The following is a 20,458-nucleotide window of genomic DNA, read 5'->3' as shown; positions in this document are numbered from 1 at the left end:
TGTGTGTGTTTAATGTGCCTTGGCTGGTTTTTAGCAGAGACTCATCTGAGCTCCTGTTCTTTTCTGCCCCAGTGATATGACACGAACAGTGGAGATCTCTGGGGAAGGAGGCCCCTTGGGGATACATGTCGTGCCCTTCTTTTCATCTCTGAGTGGAAGGTAAGCTGTTTTCCTTGTTTCAGAAGCTCATGCTAATGGAAACCCTGACCATCTCCTTTTCCCAGTCGTTCTTCATAAAAGGACATCACGTAAATTCCTGTTATTCTGATGAACACCTCAATATACGATTTTGTTCACCTCTTATATGTCAGAACCAAAATAAAATTTACTTCTAGGATGCAATGAGAAAGAAAAAAATTCATCAGTTTCTCCATTTGCAATTAACTATGATATTTTCTTAAAATATCCTGTTTGGTGATAAAATTCAACACAATCCTTGGCAAAGATTTTAATATATTCTTAGACAAACATTGCAAATGAATTTTTAATATTACAAAATAGAAGTTGGATTTGGTGGTGCATTCCTGTAATCCCAGTATTTGGGAGGCTGAGAAAGGAGTATCATAGGTTTGAGGACAGCCTGGATAATGTAATAAGTCTCTCAACAACCTAGCAAGAACCTGTTTCTCAAAAAAAAAAAAAAAAAAAAGCAGTTTTGTTTCTTTTTTTAAGGACTGGATGTGTAGCTTGAAGATAGAATGTCTCCAGTAACACACACACACACACACACACACACACACACACACACACACACTAATACAAAATACACTTCAACACGTGGAAATAACAATTCATTTAAATTGGTATTTTCTCATATTCCTCAAGAATTATAGAACTAAAGCTAATAAGCATTCAACATTCTAGAAGCTATGTCAGAAGCTATGGTTTTTATAGATAGGTAGATAGAGATATCATGTTGCTTACTTTTCTAAAATACAATTTAGACCGTTAAAATAATTTATATCCTTTTGGAATTTTAAAGATATGTTGCTGAATCTCCACTGGTAAATGGCACTTTAGACTGTGTCAGTGATTCTTAAAATCTACATCTATATGAACATAAAACCTGTTTTGTTGGTGGAATTAAAAGTATATGTCTCAGACCTAATGATATTAGCACTAGTATAACAAACAACCCTATAGAACTAGCTTTAGATTTTATGTCCCTTTTCAAAAAGATGACTGCCTTTAGCATTAGGTTGCTATTGACCGAAGCTGCTATAAACTTAAAATCAGTTTCTCACTCACATGTCCTTTCAATTAACTTGCTAAATTTATTTTCTTAAATGCATCACCAAAAGAGCAGAATGCTTTATTGTAGTGTATCAAGCATCAGAAAAGTCCACTGATTTTCCCAGAGTCACACAAAACCCAGATCATCTGACTTGTCCTCACTCCATTGCACTTTCTAGAACTAAAGTTTTCCCCAAGGTTGGATAGCATTAATTTACTGGTTCCGAGTATTTGCTCAACTCCGTCTGCCGTGTGGCAGGAGGAGCAGATTCAGTCATGACATTTGGGTTGGCATCGTATTGAGCAGGTAGCCATCTGCTACCTGTAATTGCAAAGTCATCACCTTTTCTTCTTGCACTCAGCATCTGATGCCAAGCTCTTGCTGGAATGAATCTTCCCTGAGATGAAATGAACCACCAAGCTAGAGGCTCTCACTGTCTAGTTTCCTGCATGTGTTAATAAGCGTGTTTATAAATGTTACGGGTTGTGGCACAGGACAAACCGAGGTTGTTTTTGATAGACGGGCTGAGTATTTACTCAGTTGTCATGAGAAATTCTAATGGCTTTTGGCAGAAGTGTACTGAGAGAGCTTTGTGAAATACCAGAGCGGTTAAATTACCAGACCCTTTAGTTTAATGAAGCTGGAATAGAACACAAGATCTTCCCAGTTTCCAAAAATGAGAAAATAAACAGTATGACAGTCACCATACTTCATTTTCAATAGTTCGGAAAACAAGTTGGCCTCGCAGACAAAAAAAATCACCTCTCTCACTTCAAATAAAGGAAACACACTAGAATTTATTGATTTCCTCCCTTCTTCTTTCTGATTCTGATTCCTAGCATGGGCCTGGTAGAATAGTAGAAAGATTATTGGACTTGGATTCAGAGGAACTGGAATTAATCCCAGTGTTCTTTTTCCATAACCTTCAGCAAAGTCCCCTAAACTGGTCTCTTGTGAATACCTATTTTACATCAAGGTTATAGGGATTAAATGGCATTAAAAATGTGAAAGCTCCCTGTAAAAGCCACAACGTATGAACGTATAAATTATCCATAATATGATTGTTTGGGCTAAAACCAAAAAAAGCTTGATTCAGGAGTGAAATTTTATAAAAGTTCATGGTCAACTATTCACAACTTGGAGAAATAGTCCTATTATTATTTTTGCTATCCGCTAGTATTATAGAAAGGAAATTTAATTAAAAACATTAAAAATAATATAGAAGTGGAGACATGAGCCAATAAAAGTTAAGAAGTAATGAGTACAGGCTGAAACAGCACATTTAACTCAACCCATGTGTCTAGAAGCAGCCACATATAGAGCATGTCAGACATGTGTCTGACTTCATAACACCATATGTTTTCACTGTGTGAGCACAGGGGCTTAGTTAGGGTCATAGTGGTGTGATTAGCTCGTAATTTCCTTTCGTTTATTGGTTTGTGTCATTATTTTAACTTAGAATTTACATTTAATTCTTTATTAAGACTACTGTAATTGGCTTTGCCTCCAAACACTGCCACACCTGTTGTTGGATTAAAAAAAAAAAAAAAAAAAAACTAAGCTAAGAAGATCTAGCGGCTGCTGTGCCAGATAGTCTTCATGAATTCAGTAGGACACCTTAGCACAAGCATGTTCAATGCTGCTTATGTTGGCTTTCCCAGTAGAGAAACAAAACACGAGCGCCTTCAAGGAAAAAGCAACTTAATTTCTTCATTCAAAAAATATCAGTGCTATTTTTTTAGAGAGAATCATCAAATCTATTTCAGTAAAATAACATATGTACCTCAATTTCATAATTAAAAACACTAAACATGAGAGAGGAGGAGGAGTGGGGAAGAGTGATAGGGAATGTGAGCAGAGGAGAAGTTTAAATAAAAACGTCAGTTGGTAGAAGGGCACAGCCATACATTGGGAGCATGGGAAAAGAGCAAGAAGGTTCTGGTGCCGCAATGATTACGGATGAGCAGGTAACCAAGGCCATTCCTCTTATGTGGTGGGCTTGTGGATTCCAGCATCCTTTATCATTGCTCATTAATGCAAATTAATTGTTTTGTCTCAGCCTACAATTCTTCCACAGCACTAATGTATAAATCCTGTGAGTATTGGGCCCAGATAAGATAGCTCCCTCAGCCCACCAGTTGGGGCCTGAAGAATAATGAGATATTACTTTCTGAGCCTTCTCACAGTGATCTGGATGACCTCATACTGGAGGGAATCCACCCCTTCCATGAAATAGGAAGGGTTGGGGTAGTTGGTTGCCAGGAACCAAACTAATAAAATCAGTCAGTTTTACATTTTACCAAAATTACCTCTGACACATGGGTTTTACAGTTGGGCTTATTCTGTCAATAAATTTTTCATGGAAAGTTAGGTTATTTAGATCAGTGAGGTTCACATAGCACACTCCAGCTGTAATGTGCTAGCTAAATTGCAACCCAGTGGCCTGAAAGAATTAATTCATCTCCCAAAATGTGAAATTAAATCCTAGGGAGTAACATTACATGACTGATGATGTACTGAATTAAATTAAAGGAAGACTTGAATGCCTGTTAAAAAAATATCACTTACATAAACTAGTTTATAACCACATTTGACTCTCCTAATGGGCCACGTTGTTGAGAACCCACCGTAACAAAAATCCAGAATGTGAACTATGAGAGGGTTGTTTAATTTGAGAGAGAAAAATAACCCCACATTTTTGATTCACTTCTTTTACATGCCAAAAAGTTTAATTTTTGATACCATGTGAGGTAACACAGAATACATTTGATTAATTTCCTAACCTTCTAGAACTAAGGAAGAAAGCACAAGCCCTGGCCCCTGCTCCTACCTCTGACCCGAGCCTTTCTTGTAGCAGGTGGTGTGATTTCTTGCTGTTCTCTTTCCTGCAGCAGCATGCTATATTCATTTAACATTTCTGAAATAAAGACCTAAATATCACTGCATATGCCTTGCCTACTGACGTCTTGAGAGGATGTGAGCTCATTAAATGAATGGAGGCCTGGAGGCAGAGGCTCTGCAGTGTGGCCACTCCAACCAGGAGGATTGCTTTCTCCTAGACTTTCATTATAGGCTGCCCTTTCCCCATGGCTGACCCTATTATTCACACATAAAATGTGTTCATATTTTATTTAGATTTGAAATTTAATGCAAAGGGACTATATAATAGCACAGAAAGATCTTACATAAAAGAGAGTGACTGAGTCGAAAAATAAGGGCACGAGGATCATGGAGATGGCAGGTTTTCCACTTCCAGCTGATTCTCTAGAAGGATATCTCTTTTTCTCTTTCTCTCTCTCTCTCTCTCTCTCTCTCTCTCTCTCTCTCTCTCTCTCTTTCTCTCCCTCCCTCCCTCCCTCCCTCCCTCCCTCCCTTCCTCTCTCTCTCTCTCCCTCCCTTCCTCCCTCCCTCTCCTTCTTGCTATAAGATGCAGCTAGGATCTTGTATAGCACATAGATAGAGGAATACCTCAAATGGAAAATAGCTAAAATAGATAGGAGTTCCTTTTTATGTCATTATTGGTTTGGTTTGAGATTGATATAAAGAAACATATTGGTATTATACAAACACACCTATATACATACACAATTTGTCCTCACTATCTACAAGCTGTTTATTCACAGCAGATTCAATCAACATGGTTCAAAAATGTTCAGGAAAATAAAGGTGTGTCTATACTAAACATACACAGATTTTTTTTCTTGTCATCATTGCCTACACAGTATAGTCCAATAGCCATGTTTATAGCATATAGCTATGCTTACAGCATTTACATGGTGCTTGGTATGGTGAGTAATCCAGAGAGGATATAGAGTATGTGGGAGAGTACAGATGCCACACCATTTGATGTAAAGGACTTGATGTCCACAGATTGAAATATGGCTATGTAGAACGGGTAACCATTACTGCCATAGTGTACTTTTTTCTTCTCTTCTTTCCCAGCCCCCTCCCCTCTTGACTGAGCCCCAGGAGTCCTGGTATCTGCTCTGCATCAGCCTCTTCCTGGTTGAAATTTCAGACAGCTCTTCCCAAAGCCCAGTCGTCCCTGGAAGCAGTGGGTGGCATGTGGTCCATGCCTGTCCATCAGATGAAGCCCACTGGCTGGTGATCAAGGCCCCTCTAGTAACAGTGGCCTCCCAACTAGTGTTAGCCCTCAAACCCTACGACAACTCCAGGCATGTTCATATCTCTAGTTTTTCTTGAACTCTCACTGTATTTTAAGTCTATACTGGTCAATTTACCTGGTCCTGGTTCTAGGATGCTGACGCACACTTCTCCATCCTGAGAACAGAGGAAACATCAAACACCTGCTTGGTCCAGTGGCACTACCACCTGGAACTGACCTTCCTTCTTTTTTACTTATTTATTTTTGTGGCAGTTGAGGATTGAACCCAGAGACATTCTACTCCAAGCCACACATTCTCATTCTATTTTTTAAACTTTTACTTTGAAACAGAGTCTCACTGAGTTGCAGAGGGCCTCACTAGGTAGCTGAGGCTGGCCACGAACCTGTGATCCTCCTGTCTCAGCCTCCCAAGTGCTGGGATTACAAGCGTGTGCCAAGCCCAGTTCTTACCTTCCTTCAGAGTAACAGGATCCTCTGAGCTTAAATGTTTGTTTACTTCTAAAAGTACAAGTTCTGGCTGGTCATAGTGAGCATGGCTATAATCCCAGAACATGGGAGGCTGAGACAGCAAGATCACAAATTCCAGGACAGCCTCTGCAATGTAGTAGGACTCAGCAACCTAGCAAAAACCTATTTCAAAAACAAAAACAAAACAATAATAATAAAATAGCACTGGGGATGTAGGTTGGAGGTAGAATGTACCTGGGTTCAATCTCTAATACTACCAAAATTAATTAATTCAGGCTGAGACAGGAGTATTACACAGGTTCAAAACCAGCCTCAGCTATTTAGTGAGGCCCTTTGCAACTCAGTGAGACCCTGTTTCAAAATAAAGATTATAAAAAAAATAGGGCTTGGGTTGTTGCTTGGAGGTAGAATGCCCCTGGATTCCACCCCCAGTACCAAAAAAAAAATGAATTCATTCATTCATTCATTCATTCATTCATTCATACATAAAGGTTCAAGTTTCTGAAACAGGTAGCAAGACTGCAAAAACTACTGTGAATACTTAACCTACTCCTATTATTAAACATCAGGCTGCTACCTGGACAATCATTATGTCAACTGGATGCCGGTACCGTCCACCATGAGGTCTGTTCATTGTGGTTGGCTCCGATACCCTTCCCCAAACCAGGAGCCTTTGGCATCCTCGCCTACACTGCACTCTGCCAGCCTGTTTGAGTCTACAACAAGGCGAGAAATGGGGTCTCAGATTAATGTTCTCTGAGTTGATGTTTATGTGTATTTGCCTTGAAGGGCTTTTTCCCAGTTAGCGAGTTTGTGTGTGTATGTGTGTTTGAACCAAGGATTTAAATAACAAACAGTTGCCTGAATAGAAAGCATAATTTATTTCCTAAGTAGAAATCAATACTTATTCTGAATAGTGGCAAGAGGGAAAATAATTGGCATATTGTTATTCAGGAATTCTGTCTCAACCTAAATGTTGCATTTAGGATCCTAGGACTCTTCATCCGAGGCATTGAGGAAAACAGCAGGTGTAAGCGGAAGGGACTCTTTCATGAAAATGAATGCATCGTAAAGATCAACAATGTGGACCTCCTAGACAAAACTTTTGCTCAGTAAGCATGCTTCATTGTTTTATTTATTTTATTGATCCCTAGAATAGTTATAATCACTACTGAACTCGCTATGATCAAAATTTAGGTAGAATTTCTGGTCAGTTCCTTTTAAATGACCCCCGGACATCCATTTTTGCATGCATCTTTTGTTTTGAGCATGCTCAAAGGTGGCCCAAGCGTGTCCCTGACCTCCCCGGGAATGTTGAGGCTCCAACTGCAGCAAGCTTTTCTGACTGGTCATCTTGCTGGAGCGTCAGGATGGACATTTTTCTTGGGCTCTGGGTCAGTGAGACTGGTATTTATTGGCTTTTTTCACAGACTACTAGTTCAGCTTATTAATTAGCTCACTTAATATAAGCTATTATATAAACTATAATAACTGTTAATAATGGTATTATTTGATATGTCACAGTACTTTTTTTATAAGGACTTGATAGGTATGCAAGACTTTATCATCCCTGTTTTACAGAAATAGAAAACAAAGGTCATAAAAATTTGGTATGGAGTAGAAATTAATACATTGCCAAGCAAAATAATCTACTAATAATCTGATAAAAATATCAAATGATTTTTTTCATTTAAAATTAAAGTTTACTTTCATATATGTTCCTCGGGAATTAATTCTGGTTAGATTTTCCGATTCAGAAATGCTGAAAAGCTATGGGTCCTTGTGTAAGTTATTTAGTCTCTCTGAGCCTCAATTTCAGTTTATAAAATGAGTTAATTAAGCTGAGTGTGGGTGTACATGCCCATAACCCCAGTATTTGAGAGTCTGAGACAGGAGGATCACAGGTTTGATGCTAGCCTCAGCAACTTAGCGAGACTCAGTTTCAAAGCAAAACAAAAAAATAAAAGGGGTTGGAGATATGGCCCAGGGTTCAATTCCTAGTCATACATATACACAAAAGAGAGAATTATATATATTTTAAAAAGTAAATAAGAGAATTATATGTGGTCTTCATGTAGACGTATGCAGATGCTTCCTGTACGGGGCACCTGGCAGGCCGGTAGTAAGGGTAACTAATACTTAGCACAGCCATGCTGGTAGTAATATTGATAGTACCTCCTATGTTTGTCCTCTGTGAGGCCACTGGTTGCCACGTGCTGGGGAACCCTAGAAGGTGACCTGCTAGAACACAGTATCAGTATACACTCACAAATTCTTTCAAGGGCTCAAGATGTCTTCCGCCAGGCGATGAAATCCCCAAATGTGCTCCTGCATGTGCTTCAACCTCAAAACCGTGAACAGTATGAGAAATCAGCCATTGGACCTCTTAACATATTTGGTAACAATGATGGCGTCTCAAGAACAAAGGTTCCGCCTCCTGTCCATGGGAAATCGGGACTAAAGACAGTAAGTCTCACGGGAACCAACAGTCCTGAAGTGGATACATCAACTTCCCTACAGCAAAGCAAGAGCCCCCGAGTACCAAGACTGGGAAGAAAGCCTTCCTCTCCCTCGCTCTCCCCTGTCATGGGGTTTGGCAGCAAGAAAAATGCAAAGAAAATTAAGATTGACCTAAAGAAAGGTAATTATTAAATTATGCTTAATAGCATTCTATTATTGTAACATGTAAAATTGGTTAAGAGAAATGCATTAAGGCTAATTTAGTTAATTCCCCCTTTATTTAATTATATCACAGAATAGATTCAAGTATATACTTAGGTAACTTAAATTTCTTGAAATTGTAGGACTTTCTGCTTCTTTTCTTTTGCAGAATATAGACTTTGAGACAAGAAGACAATAAAGACATGTTGGGGAGTGCAAAGAATCATTGCAAACTTGATAGAAGCTGAGCAATATTGTGTTACAACTTAATACTAAATAGGCACTAAAATGCATTTGTCACAGTTTTGAGCACAAATCGTGATGTTTGCAAGCATCCTTTAGGCCAAGTCCAATAAGCATATAGTCTCTTGTTTTCTAGGACAGTTTTATATCAACAAAAAGTTTACCCTTTAGAAAGTAAATATATGATCATTAATTTCACTATTTCAACCTTATAAACATTTATTTCAAGACATTTCCAATTTCAAAAGCATGTATAAGATTTTCTTCTCATCTCTTTCAACTTTTCTGTTCACTTCAAGCTCAGGTCAGTGAGACTAGATCATGTGTGTGCATGCATATTTATGCAATATTACACCCATGAGCACATAAGCATTCACGCGCCTCTGTGCTTTTTGCTCATTTTGTAACCTGTGCCTGATAGTCCCTTCCCTCATTCCAATCTTCTGAGATCCTGTGCTTTTCAAGAAAAATATTTCATAATTTCTAGAATGAATTAATAGAGAATTTAATGGTCAAAAATCAACTTTAATGTATTTCAAAAACAAATATGTATATTTATTGTTCTGAGAAAACATTCTGGAAAATTACCTGATAAAATTTCATCCACCAAAAAGAACCCTGTACGGGGAATAAAATTATTGAGTAGGAAGAATAAATAAATACTCTATTGTACATAACAATTAGGTTTTTACTTAAAGATGTTAGTTGTATTCTTTGTACAAATAATCCAGCTATATAGAAGACGTGGTAGTTGCATGCTTTGAAGATAGAAAGATGAATTGGTTACAGAAGCACTTGAAAAATCTACCAGAAAATCTGGGCTCAGTGGTGCATGCCTGGAATCCTAGTACTTAGGAGACTGAGACCTGAGGATCACAGGTTGGGGGCCAGCCTCAGCAACTTAGTGAGGCCTGTTTCAAAACAAAAAATAAAATAGGGCTGGTGGTGTATCTCAGAAGTAAAATGTCTCTGAGTTCAATCCCCAGTGCCACAAAAAAAAAAAAAAGAAAAAAAATCTACCAGAAAGACTTGAAAGCAAAAATAAAAATATGGTCTGAGCATGGTGGCCCACGCTTGTAATTCCAGCATTCAGGAGGTGGTGGAGACCCGAGGATGGTGGACAGCCTCAGCTACTCAAAGAGGCCCTTCGCAACTCAGTGAGACCCTGTTTCAAAAAATAACAAGACTAAAAACATAGGACCGGGGGTATAGCTCAGAGGTAGAATGCCCCTGGGTTCCATCCCCAATACCCCCCCCACACACACACAGAATATGATACCATAGCTATCTTTTAGGAACATTAATCTGAAATCAAGAAGATACACTAAAGGAGACCAATCAACAAAGGTACAGAACAGGGTGCCTTGCCCCTGTCTAAATGCAGAAATATAATATGCATGTCTCAAGAGATGAATTGTTGTTGGAAGAAAGAGAAATTATAGTTATTGCTGAGATTCCCAGCCAGGGCAACTTGCATAATGGAGGTGTCAATAATAGAAATTAGAATTTTACATAGATAAGGATATTTACAAAAGCCAGGATCTGTATCAGAGAAGAGGGTACATGGTAAAGTCTGAAATGGACATGAAGCCATCTAGGAAGCTGACATCAGCAAGAGCAATTAGGGCAGGGGCGGTAGCCCCATCTGTAATCCCAGTGCCTGGGAAGCTGAAACAGAAAGATCACAGATTGGAGGATGTATCAAAATTGTTAGTAATGTAGCAAGACTCTGTTTATAGATAAAAAATAAAAAGGGCTAGGGGGTAGCTTGGAGATAGAATTCCCCTGGATTCAATCCCTAGTAACATTGATTAATTGACTAATTAATTAAAATTACAGGAATGAGGAGGAAAGGGAAGAAAGGAAGCGTGGGAGCGAGGAAGGGAGGGAGGAGTAGGCCAAACTAAGAGATGTAGGTCTCTTCCATAGTGAGATGGTACTGGAGCCGGGAGCTGGTCAAAGCAGGGAGTCTAAAGGGCAAAGTGGTCCAAAAGAGATTCCAGGAACATCTGTGTTTATGTGGGGGGACAATGGTATGAGTGACAGACACTATGTAATCAGAGGTAGGAAAATAATCAGAAAATAAAGACATTAAAGCCAAGGGAGCGTTAATGTCAGAAAAGGGTCAGCAGTCTTAAAGCTAGAGAAGAAAGCTCAAGGGGAAGAAGAATTACTGGGTAGAGCCTTGGGTAGGTGTGTTAGTGAGCTCGCCATCACTGTGATAAAATACCTGAGATAATCAACTCAAAAATAAAAGCTTGTTTTTAGCTCACAATTTTGGAGGCTCCAATCCATGATCGGTTGGCAGGTTGCTTTGGGGCCTGGTGAGACTGTCAGTTATGGGAGGACATGAGATGGAGCAAGTGTTTCACTGCAGAATGGCCAGGAAGCAAAGAAAGAGAAGGAGGAGCTTTGAGGTCCCAAGGCCTCCCTAGGGCATGCCCCTAATGACTGAACTCCCTTCTGCTAGCCCCACCTTCTGAGAGCTCACCACCTCTCAGTCGTGTCCCAGGCAGGGGACCAAGCCTTTAACACATGGGCCTACGAGGGACGTTTATCCAAACCAAAGCAGTAGGATCATTAGCAATGGAAGCTTGAAGAAGCAACAAGATTGAAGTAATGATTCTTCAGGGTAGAAAGTCTGAGCAGACCTTTACAGGGTAAAACATACACTGGAAGAAAAAATTGGTGATGTAAGAGAACAGGGCAGGAACAGCATGATTCTTGCTGACAGGACCTTGAGGTGCCACAGAACAAGGAATCAGGACACTAGCAGAGGCATGGCCACGACTGGCCAGCTGAATGAAAGATGGACAGAACTCAAGTCCAGTGGCCTTTTGCCTCTCAGGAAAGTATGAAGTCAGTTATGGTTTACTGAGAAATCAGTCACCTGGGCATATGGATAATGCATATTTCTTCTAAATCCTGAATAAACCAATGTATTACACACACACACACACACACACACACACGCATATATATGACCTTTCTTTCTATATATAGGTCCATAATTTCACTTTGATAACATCATGGGCTGTCAGGAACTGTATTCTTTATTTGAAACCAGAACAGCTGAAGCATATTAAAACCCTTCAGGAATGTAAATACTGTACTTATTTTACATTAGTCTAAGTTGCATAGATTTTACTGTTAGATTGAATATAATATTACTCATGCTTAAGGTGACTGCTCCTTCTCCTGATCTCATATCCTAGGCCCCGAAGGACTTGGTTTCACTGTGGTTACCAGAGATTCTTCTATACATGGTCCCGGTCCCATTTTTGTAAAAAACATTTTACCAAAGGGAGCAGCAATAAAAGATGGTCGTCTACAGTCAGGAGACAGAATTTTGGAGGTAAGAATTGAAATTAATATCTTCAATAAATTTTTCTGAACAAATACATATAAATGTATAAGCATATACCGTTATTCCTCAGTATCCCTGATGAATTAGCTCCAAGACCTCCCACCCAAATATGATCTGAGGCTGGGCATGGTGGTGCACACTTGTAATCCCAGTACTTGAAAGGCTTGAGAAATTAGGAGAAATTGCCATTAACAATTACTGACTGAGTTTGTCCAACATCATAATAATGACAGTTGGTGTATTATAGGAAATGAATTTGTTTTTGCCCATGTATTTAGTATTCATCTTGTCTGAGCCTCATTGGTCATGAGAACCCATATACCACTTACTTTAAAAAATCATCTAGTAGCTGGGTGTGGTGGTCCATGCTTGTAAATCTCAGTACTTGAGAAGCTGAGACACAGGAGGATCTTGGGTTCCCCGCCAGCCTCAGCAACTTAGCAATTATCCTATTTACACACACACACACACACTCGTCTAGGGCAGAAGAAGATAGTAAGTATTGTAATTGTGACTGTTTTTATGCTTCTGTTTACTAGGTGAATGGCAGAGATGTCACTGGACGAACTCAGGAAGAGCTTGTGGCCATGCTGAGGAGCACCAAGCAGGGAGAGACAGCATCGCTCATCATTGCCCGCCAAGAAGGAAGCTTTTTACCCCGAGAGCTGGTAAGGTTCAGAACTCACCCTCACTAATTTCCCAACACATTCAGGAAATTCACAGTAGCTCAGTATTGGGTTCTAAGTCACAGGCTTCCTTTACAATAGAAGTTGAAGCTGAGTATTTTTATCCTACTTTGGGCCTCACACATTTAGGATATTAATGTAATAAGTTTGGTATATGCTAACAATGCTTTGGGGGAGAACAAATTCAATCACCTTTTAACAATAAGTAACTTCAACAATTTTCAACTAGCTTAATAAAGTATATATTGAATGTAGGCTATCTACGTACTGCACACAAAAAAATAGAAAAATAGTCCATGGCTAAGGGAGTGTACAGTCTAAAAAAAGGAAAAATAAAAATCTGAGTGTGGTGATGCACGCTTGTAATTCCAGCATTTGGGAGGCTGAGACAGGAGGATCGTGGTCCGCAGCCAGCCTCAGCTACTTAGTGAGTTCCTCTACAACTCAGTGAGACCCTGTTTCAAAATAATAAAAAACAGGACTAGGGGTGTAGCTTGGAGGTAGAATTCCCCTGTGTTCCATTCCAAATACTGCCAAAAAAGAAGTAAAAATATAATCAAGTATCCAAAATGGAGATGAAAATTATAAAGAACAAGGGAATTTAACCCAAACTTGGACAAAGGTATCTTAGAAAAGATCATTTCAAGTCTTATTAAAAAATGTACACCCTTTGACCTTACTTGTTGTAATATACTTGTACCATACTTGTTGTAATATGCCCTAAATTGATAATCAGATATGTGGAAAACTTCATGTACATTGATTTTTCCCCCAAATTCCTATCTATTTTGTGATATATTTGGTGTATTACAACCATAAGGTTTTGGTTAGATAAATAACAAGATATTTCTGCAATGAAATATAAAGGTCCTTATGGTTTCAGTGAGAAATTGTTAATAGCACAAGAAAGTATTCATAGTATAATGCAAAGTTTAAAAATTGCATATAAGATTATAGATGCAGTATGATTAAATTATACTAAAAACTATTTTAAAAAAACTGGAAGGAGATGCACCTGAAATGTACCTGGGGTTAAAAGAGATTTTCATTTTCATGTGTGTGCATGTGTGTGTACACATACATACATTTTTCGTACGTTCATGGTACTGGAAGTTGAACCTAGGGGCATTCTACCTGTTAGCTACACTCCTAGCCCAATTTTGTTTGGAAACAGGATCTCACTAAGTTACTGAGGACCTCACAAAGTTGCTAAGGCTAACTTTGAACTTGTGATCCTCCTGTCTCAGCCCCTCAAGTATTGATAAACATACAATGATTTTACAGTGAATATATATACTATTTTTTAAAATAAAAAAACTATACTTTTAACAAGGCTATAGGAAATCCAAAGGGGCTTTTATGGCTAATAACAAAAGATGATGTGATAAAAGGTATTCCAAATACCCCTTGCTTTTTAAATTTTATTTTATTTTTGAATCTTTTCAAGAACTGACAAAATATGTAAGGGCTAATTGGGTAATGTATAAATGTATGCCTCCACCATTTTGTACAATACACTAAGCTGTATTATACAAGTAGTAATACATTAAGATGTATTACTATAATGCACCAATAAAAATTTTCAAAAGTAAAAAGTAAAAAAAGAAGAACTGACAAAAGAATGTATTAAAGATGATAAGATAAATTCTCAAAGTTAGGTCATGCAAGCAGTGAAGATTAATTGAGAGACTATTTAACTTGAAAAAGAGAAAGTTTCAGAGACATGAAAATGATATCAAATAGGTAGTGTTAGCAAATGTGTTAGAAAGTAGATTTAATCCTTTTCTTTAGACAGTTTATTAATATATTCACGCATTAATTTGAAAAACAATTCACTATACATCTGTTCCAACACAGCTAGAAATTCTGGGAATGCAAAAATAATGAAGACTCATTTCTTGCCCTCACTGAGCTTGTTCCAAAGCAAATGGCTGGAAGTAGATAATGTTATAAGAACTATCCAACCATTGGACCTTCCCAAGGAGAAAATGGGTTGCTTAGATTATTAAAACACAGTTTGTCTCACCATATGTCAAATGTGCTCTGCTAAAAAGTTCTCCTTTAGCTGGGCGTGGTGGCGCACACTTGTAATCCCGCACTTGGGAGGCAGAGCAGGAGGATCACGCAGGTTCGAAGCCAGCTTCACTGGCTTAAGAGAACCTGTTTCCAAATAAAAAAGGTCTAGGAGTGTAGCCCGTAGGTAGAAGGGTTTACAGAAACCCCAGTACCACCAAAAAAAAAAAAAATAGGGCCGGGGTTGTAGGTGCAGTGCCCCTGGGTTCCATCCCCAGTATTGGAAAAAAAAAAAAAAGTTCTCCTTTAGCTGGGCATGGTGGTGCAAGTCTATAATCTGAGTATTTGGGGGGCTGAGACAGGAGGATCACAGGTTTGAGGCCAGCCTCAGAAACATAGTGGGTCCCTGTTTTAAAATAAGAAATAAAACAGGGCTAGGGGTATAGCTCAGAGGTAGAATGCCCTTGGGGTCCATTCCTAGTACCACTAAATAAAAGAAATACATACATACATACATACATACATACATACATACATACATACACATAATAAAAATAACTAAAAAGTTCTCCTATATGGGCGTGATGGCACACACCTGTAATTCCAGTACTTGGAAGGCTGATACATACCACAAAAGTAAGTAAATAAGTACACACATAAATAAATACGATAAATACTTAAAGTTCTCCCACTAAAACTAAACAATCTTTTAAAAGATCAATCTGCACTCTGATTCTATTACTGGTATGTGTGTGTGTGTGTGTGTGTGTGTGTGTGTGTGTGTGTGTGTGTGTGTGTATTGACTCTACCTCCGAGAATACTGCACCAACATTTTATTTTTTTAGTTTGGAGACAGGGTCTCACTAAGTTGCTGCGAGCTTACTAAATTGCTGACTCTGGCTTTAAACTCGCAATCCCCTGTCTCAGCCTCCCAAGTACTGGGATCACAGGCATGTGCCACCATGCCCAGCTAATGGTTGAGTACACGTCACCTCTCTTAACTATTAATATTTTTTGCCTTACCTGAAAGACCCCTCTCTCTCGAGATTTCTTTGGCATGAAATTTCTGTTCTGTTTATTCCTTCTCTTTCCCATGGCCTGGCTGTTGCCTCCTTTCCCCATTGTATGAGCTGGGAAGGTCTGTAGTAGAACAGGGAAAGGAAGCAAAATGGGTGGTGTAAGCCATAATAAAGCTTGTACCCAATAATTTCAGAAGATCAAATTCTAACCTTTGTCTCAACTCACTGAAGCTCCTTATACTTCCCAAATAGAAATTATGATGAAGCTTCAAGCCCAGATTGTTGTTGTTGTTGTTGTTGTTGTTGTTGTTTTAATCCAAATTTGGATAGTTTCTTTTTTTCATTTCAATTCTTTGTTTATCTAGAGATCTTGGGCTTTCTGTACCAGGGTCAAAGTGAAAAGAAATGACTAGGGTAGGCAACGTGTTATCTTCTTGTTCTGTCCTTTGGTTGCTAGAAATAAAAACTCAGAAACCCTCTGTGGAGCTACGTCCCTCTTCAGAGACAGGAGAAAAAGGAAAGAGGTTTTGACTGCATTCAGTTGCACTAAACCCTGCACAGAATAAAGAAGCATTGCACCTGCCTGTGCACATGCAAGAGAACGTAATGACACAGCTCTAAGTTTGTTAGCGCCCAGTACCCCAGCTTCACATGTTATCATGATTTCCAACATCATAGTTAATTTCTTCTTCCTGGAAGCCTTATCCTGTCCCTCTCCCAGGTTAAGTGGGCAGGGATGCAGGCCTTATCCCACTTTGTTACTCTGAATACATTTTTATCATAGACAACTATATCTGGAAGTTAGCAATGGAATAATAGAATTTTCACACTAAAGGGAGTTGTACACATCAGTCCAACTCTAGTTTTATAGATGAGTACACAGAGGTTTTGTATAGTACACTAAATTGTCTAGCTTTCACAAGGAGCTGGGACCAGAGGCCTGGTTCTCCTAACACTTCACATTTTCTCTGAACCTGAACTCCTAGAACTCGTTTTCTGTATTTACCACTCAGCTATGTGGTCAAGAGCAGGTCCCAGCATCATTCTAAGGCTCATTTTCCTAACCTATATCATAAATTTGTTGTGATAATTAAAAGAGAAAATACATGTGAAACTCCTAGAATCATCTTTAAGCTTTCAATATTAGTAGCTATAATTATGTCTTTTAGTACATTACTATTTATGTAGTGCTTTAAATATAATACTAATAACCATAGAATCTATATTATGGGGTAAATAGATTTTTGCAGGTTTGCCTGTGAATAACCACTATTTTTGAACAATGATTGCTTTGTATTATTTTAAAATATATTCTGGAATCCAAAATACTGAGTTACAAACAAAATTTTTATAACCATCCACTTATAACTGTATAAGTTAGGCAGCCTGTGTGTATTATTTCACTCTCATTTAATAGAATTTATTGAAATTTGATTTTTATCCCAGAAATTACATCATAGGCTAAGCCCACCAGGGAGCTTATTAAATTAATTGTACAACTATGCTGTTATGAATGCAAATAAATTATTTATCCTCATTGGTTTTAGTTTTCTACCAAATATGGATGGCATGCGGCTAGCATTCATTCTCTTGGAACTTTCTGGAAAATATCTAGACTCTCAAAAATATTTGACTATCCGCTATACAAGTATGAGAAATAGTCTCTGTAATCACAGCAAAGAAAAAACATTTCAGGCAAATAAGAACTTAACTCACGTGGACCCAGAATTTTTGCTTTGGACCCAGGTTTTTGCTGCTGTTGCTGCTGTTGCTGCTGCTGCTGCTGCTGCTGCTGTTGTTGTTGTTGTTGTTGTTGTTGTTGTTGTTGTTGTTTAGCCCAAGTGTCTGCCTTGGGTGCTAAGGAGGAAGAGTCAGATACAAGTTGAAAGAGAGGTCATGTTTGCATACACAGGAGTATTTTAGTGGTCATTAGTTCATAGCGTGACATGCCCTGGACTCTTTGAAAGAGGAACATGAAGAGCAGCACATGATGTGATACCTTTTTGTGTTTTCCTTTCAAGAAAGGGATGAAAGGTATCATTTTGGCCCCTTTTCCCTTATCATGATTGATGAACATGCTTGACTTTCCATTGAAAATCTGGCAGGATAAAGGAAGGACAGCGCTTCCTGCTTTTGTCTCCTTTGAAGAAAACAAACTCTGTTTATGGTTTTCTTGTTCTAAGAAACTATCCCTTTTTTTAAAAAACTATGCTATTTCATGAATTCTATGACTTCTTTTTTTCTCAGCATAAAGAGTTTATATTTAATATAATGCTTCTCACCATGGGGATGTTACTCAATTGATAAAAAGGTTTATTTATTTTCTTACATTAAATTATCTCTGCTTTTCCAATGTCAATATAAAGGGGTTTTTATACATTAAATCTTTTCTCTATTTCAGTAATAGATACACTGAATACATATCTTCTAAACTTTTTTGCCCCAGAGATAAAAGTTTCAAATTTAGTATAATATTAACTCAAGAGATAAAACAAATGGATATCTAATAAAAATGTAGATGAAAAGTCTCCTCACCAATTCAGAAGGCAGTGATGGTAACTGAATAGTGGTGATTTGCAGTAGCTCTCTTGTTAGGTGTGGTTCTCAGCATGACAGGCATGTGTGCTTGCCTGGGTATATATGGCAAAAGAGAAATGGACAGATGCGACTTTCAAGGGCTTCCTCAATTAAAATTTGCTCTGAAACCCTTTGTGCTATTGAGGCTAAACCTGAGCTTTGGTCTCCTAAAGTTCCCAACAAATAGTAGTGGTTTCACATTTGTAGTTGTTTTCCATGAAATTAGAACAAATAGTTATTTGTTAAATAGGAAAAATGTTTTCTTTACAACAATTAATGCACTAAAAATGCAGTCTGTAATTTGTGTTTGCTGTTTAGATGGTCAGAGAAATAAGATGGCTTAAATTTGCATAAGTAGTAGTTTATAGTTTCAGAATTTGCATAGCACATGAAATAAGAAGGAAGCTTTTGCCCAGAATCTATGACTTCTTAACAACAGTTCCCTGCCTATTTTCTGACAACTAAATCTTCCCAACTTCCTTACTATCACTAGCCTCTTGTAAACTCTTAATGCTTATGGCCAAGGGAGCATGTGGTCAGCAGTTATAGAGGAAGTCCCAATACAGGATCATATCTTGGATGTGACCTTCTGTCATTCCAAAAGCCTTAGCATCCATTTCCTGGTCATTTCTCCTGATCTGCCACCTAAAAACACTGTCCTGACCTCTTATATTTGCAGGACCATCCTTCCTCTGAGCAGTCTGCTAGCATCGCAAAAGTTTAGCAGTACGTTTAGCCAGACCTCTTTCCATCTGTGTCAGGCAGGTTGGGAATCAAGTGATAAATATTTATGTAAAAACAGCACAAAAATTTAACTGTTTCTAGCATCTTTACCAAAAGAATTGTGCTTCAAAAGTAATCTTTCCACGATCCCAATCTAGAAGATTCTTCAGTGTCCTCACATCCTAACAGGATGAGAGTTTGTTAAAGAGGTATTCACCTAAGGAACGTTTTTGCAGAAGGTACTTTGAGATCAGTGTTGGTAATAGAATCAGAAAGTAAAACTGTTCCACTGGTGTCGGTGTCTCCACTTTGAGATGAAAACTCTGCTGCTGAATGGTGGTTCAGTGGGTCTGCTCTGCGAGAGATGAGGCCTGCACATTCTTTTATATTCCTGATATCTGAATTTTTTTCACTTATACAAAGAGTCAGATAAGGCCATCTTTCCATGTAAGCAAAACCCTGAAAATCTAAAGGTTATCTGTTAATTTCATGCCTTGATTCTCTTTGAGAGAGGAGTGACCTTGAGTTATCTGCCATGAATGCACATGTACATATATGTGTATGTCTTCTTTCATTCATTGGGGAGAAAAAATATTCTGCCATTTCTTTGTTAACCTCTTTAACATTTCATTTTCTGACCCGCTGCCTTATCTTTAAATTATCCTGAAAATCACAGCAACCCCTGGTGGGTAAAACGAGCTGAGAAAATTTCAAATGTATTTATAATTTCTACCTGCCAAGTTTGCCTGCTATTAAATGCTAGCCTCTGTGAGGGGGATTAACTATATTTCAGGCAAGCAAGTTTCTGCTGCCTGGAATGATTGAGAACCAAAAGTTAGCCATGTTTGTCATGCTGATTTCACCTTTGCCTAGGAATATTGCTTTAGCTGAGAAAAAAATGATTCAAATGTCTGTGGAGACTCCCTAAAGGGTTGCTGAGCCTAGTGTATCCCAATACTACCGTATTTACTGTCCTTTTGAACATGGTAGTAAATGAGGTAGGGTTCCAACTCCTTTATGATTTACGTTACTTTATTATGAAGTTAAAAACATGCATACCTTCAAATATCAAATTATTTAATGTCATAAATCATAGAAGAATTTTGAATTGAAATCTTAGATGAACCTCATTTAGCTGATATATTATTTTATTCCCTTTGGCTATTTGATTCAAATGATTCCATGCTTAATTAACCAAGATACTTAAGGAAGAATGAATATTATAGTCGCTATTTGTGGATAAGTAGCAGAAATTGAAGGATAATTTCAGAATAATTTATTCTACCTAAACCAAAGTGCAGGAATTATGGCTCGCAATTTAAATAATTATCCAAAAATATA

General features: G+C 38.2%; 1 protein-coding gene across 4 annotated transcripts in view; it reads left to right on the top strand.

Moving 5' to 3' along the window:
* The window catches only part of PARD3B (par-3 family cell polarity regulator beta), a gene marked incomplete at both ends in the record, with an annotated part of 1,045,674 nt that overhangs the window by 562,143 nt on the left and 463,073 nt on the right, over positions 1–20,458 (top strand). For all 4 annotated transcript variants that reach the window (XM_080690300.1, XM_080690301.1, XM_080690302.1 and 1 more), the window contains 5 exons: positions 73–159; positions 6,815–6,940; positions 8,111–8,469; positions 11,948–12,087; positions 12,639–12,767. In XM_080690300.1, the coding sequence (XP_080546426.1) occupies positions 73–159; positions 6,815–6,940; positions 8,111–8,469; positions 11,948–12,087; positions 12,639–12,767 (841 nt within the window). The remainder of the gene's footprint in view (positions 1–72; positions 160–6,814; positions 6,941–8,110; positions 8,470–11,947; positions 12,088–12,638; positions 12,768–20,458) is intronic.

The sequence above is a fragment of the Muscardinus avellanarius genome (genome assembly GCF_963383645.1).
Source record: "Muscardinus avellanarius genome assembly, chromosome: 2".
Classification (NCBI taxonomy): Eukaryota; Metazoa; Chordata; class Mammalia; order Rodentia; family Gliridae; genus Muscardinus; species Muscardinus avellanarius.
The sequence above is the reverse complement of the archived record's forward strand: the minus strand, read 5'-3'. Positions and strand labels throughout refer to the sequence as shown.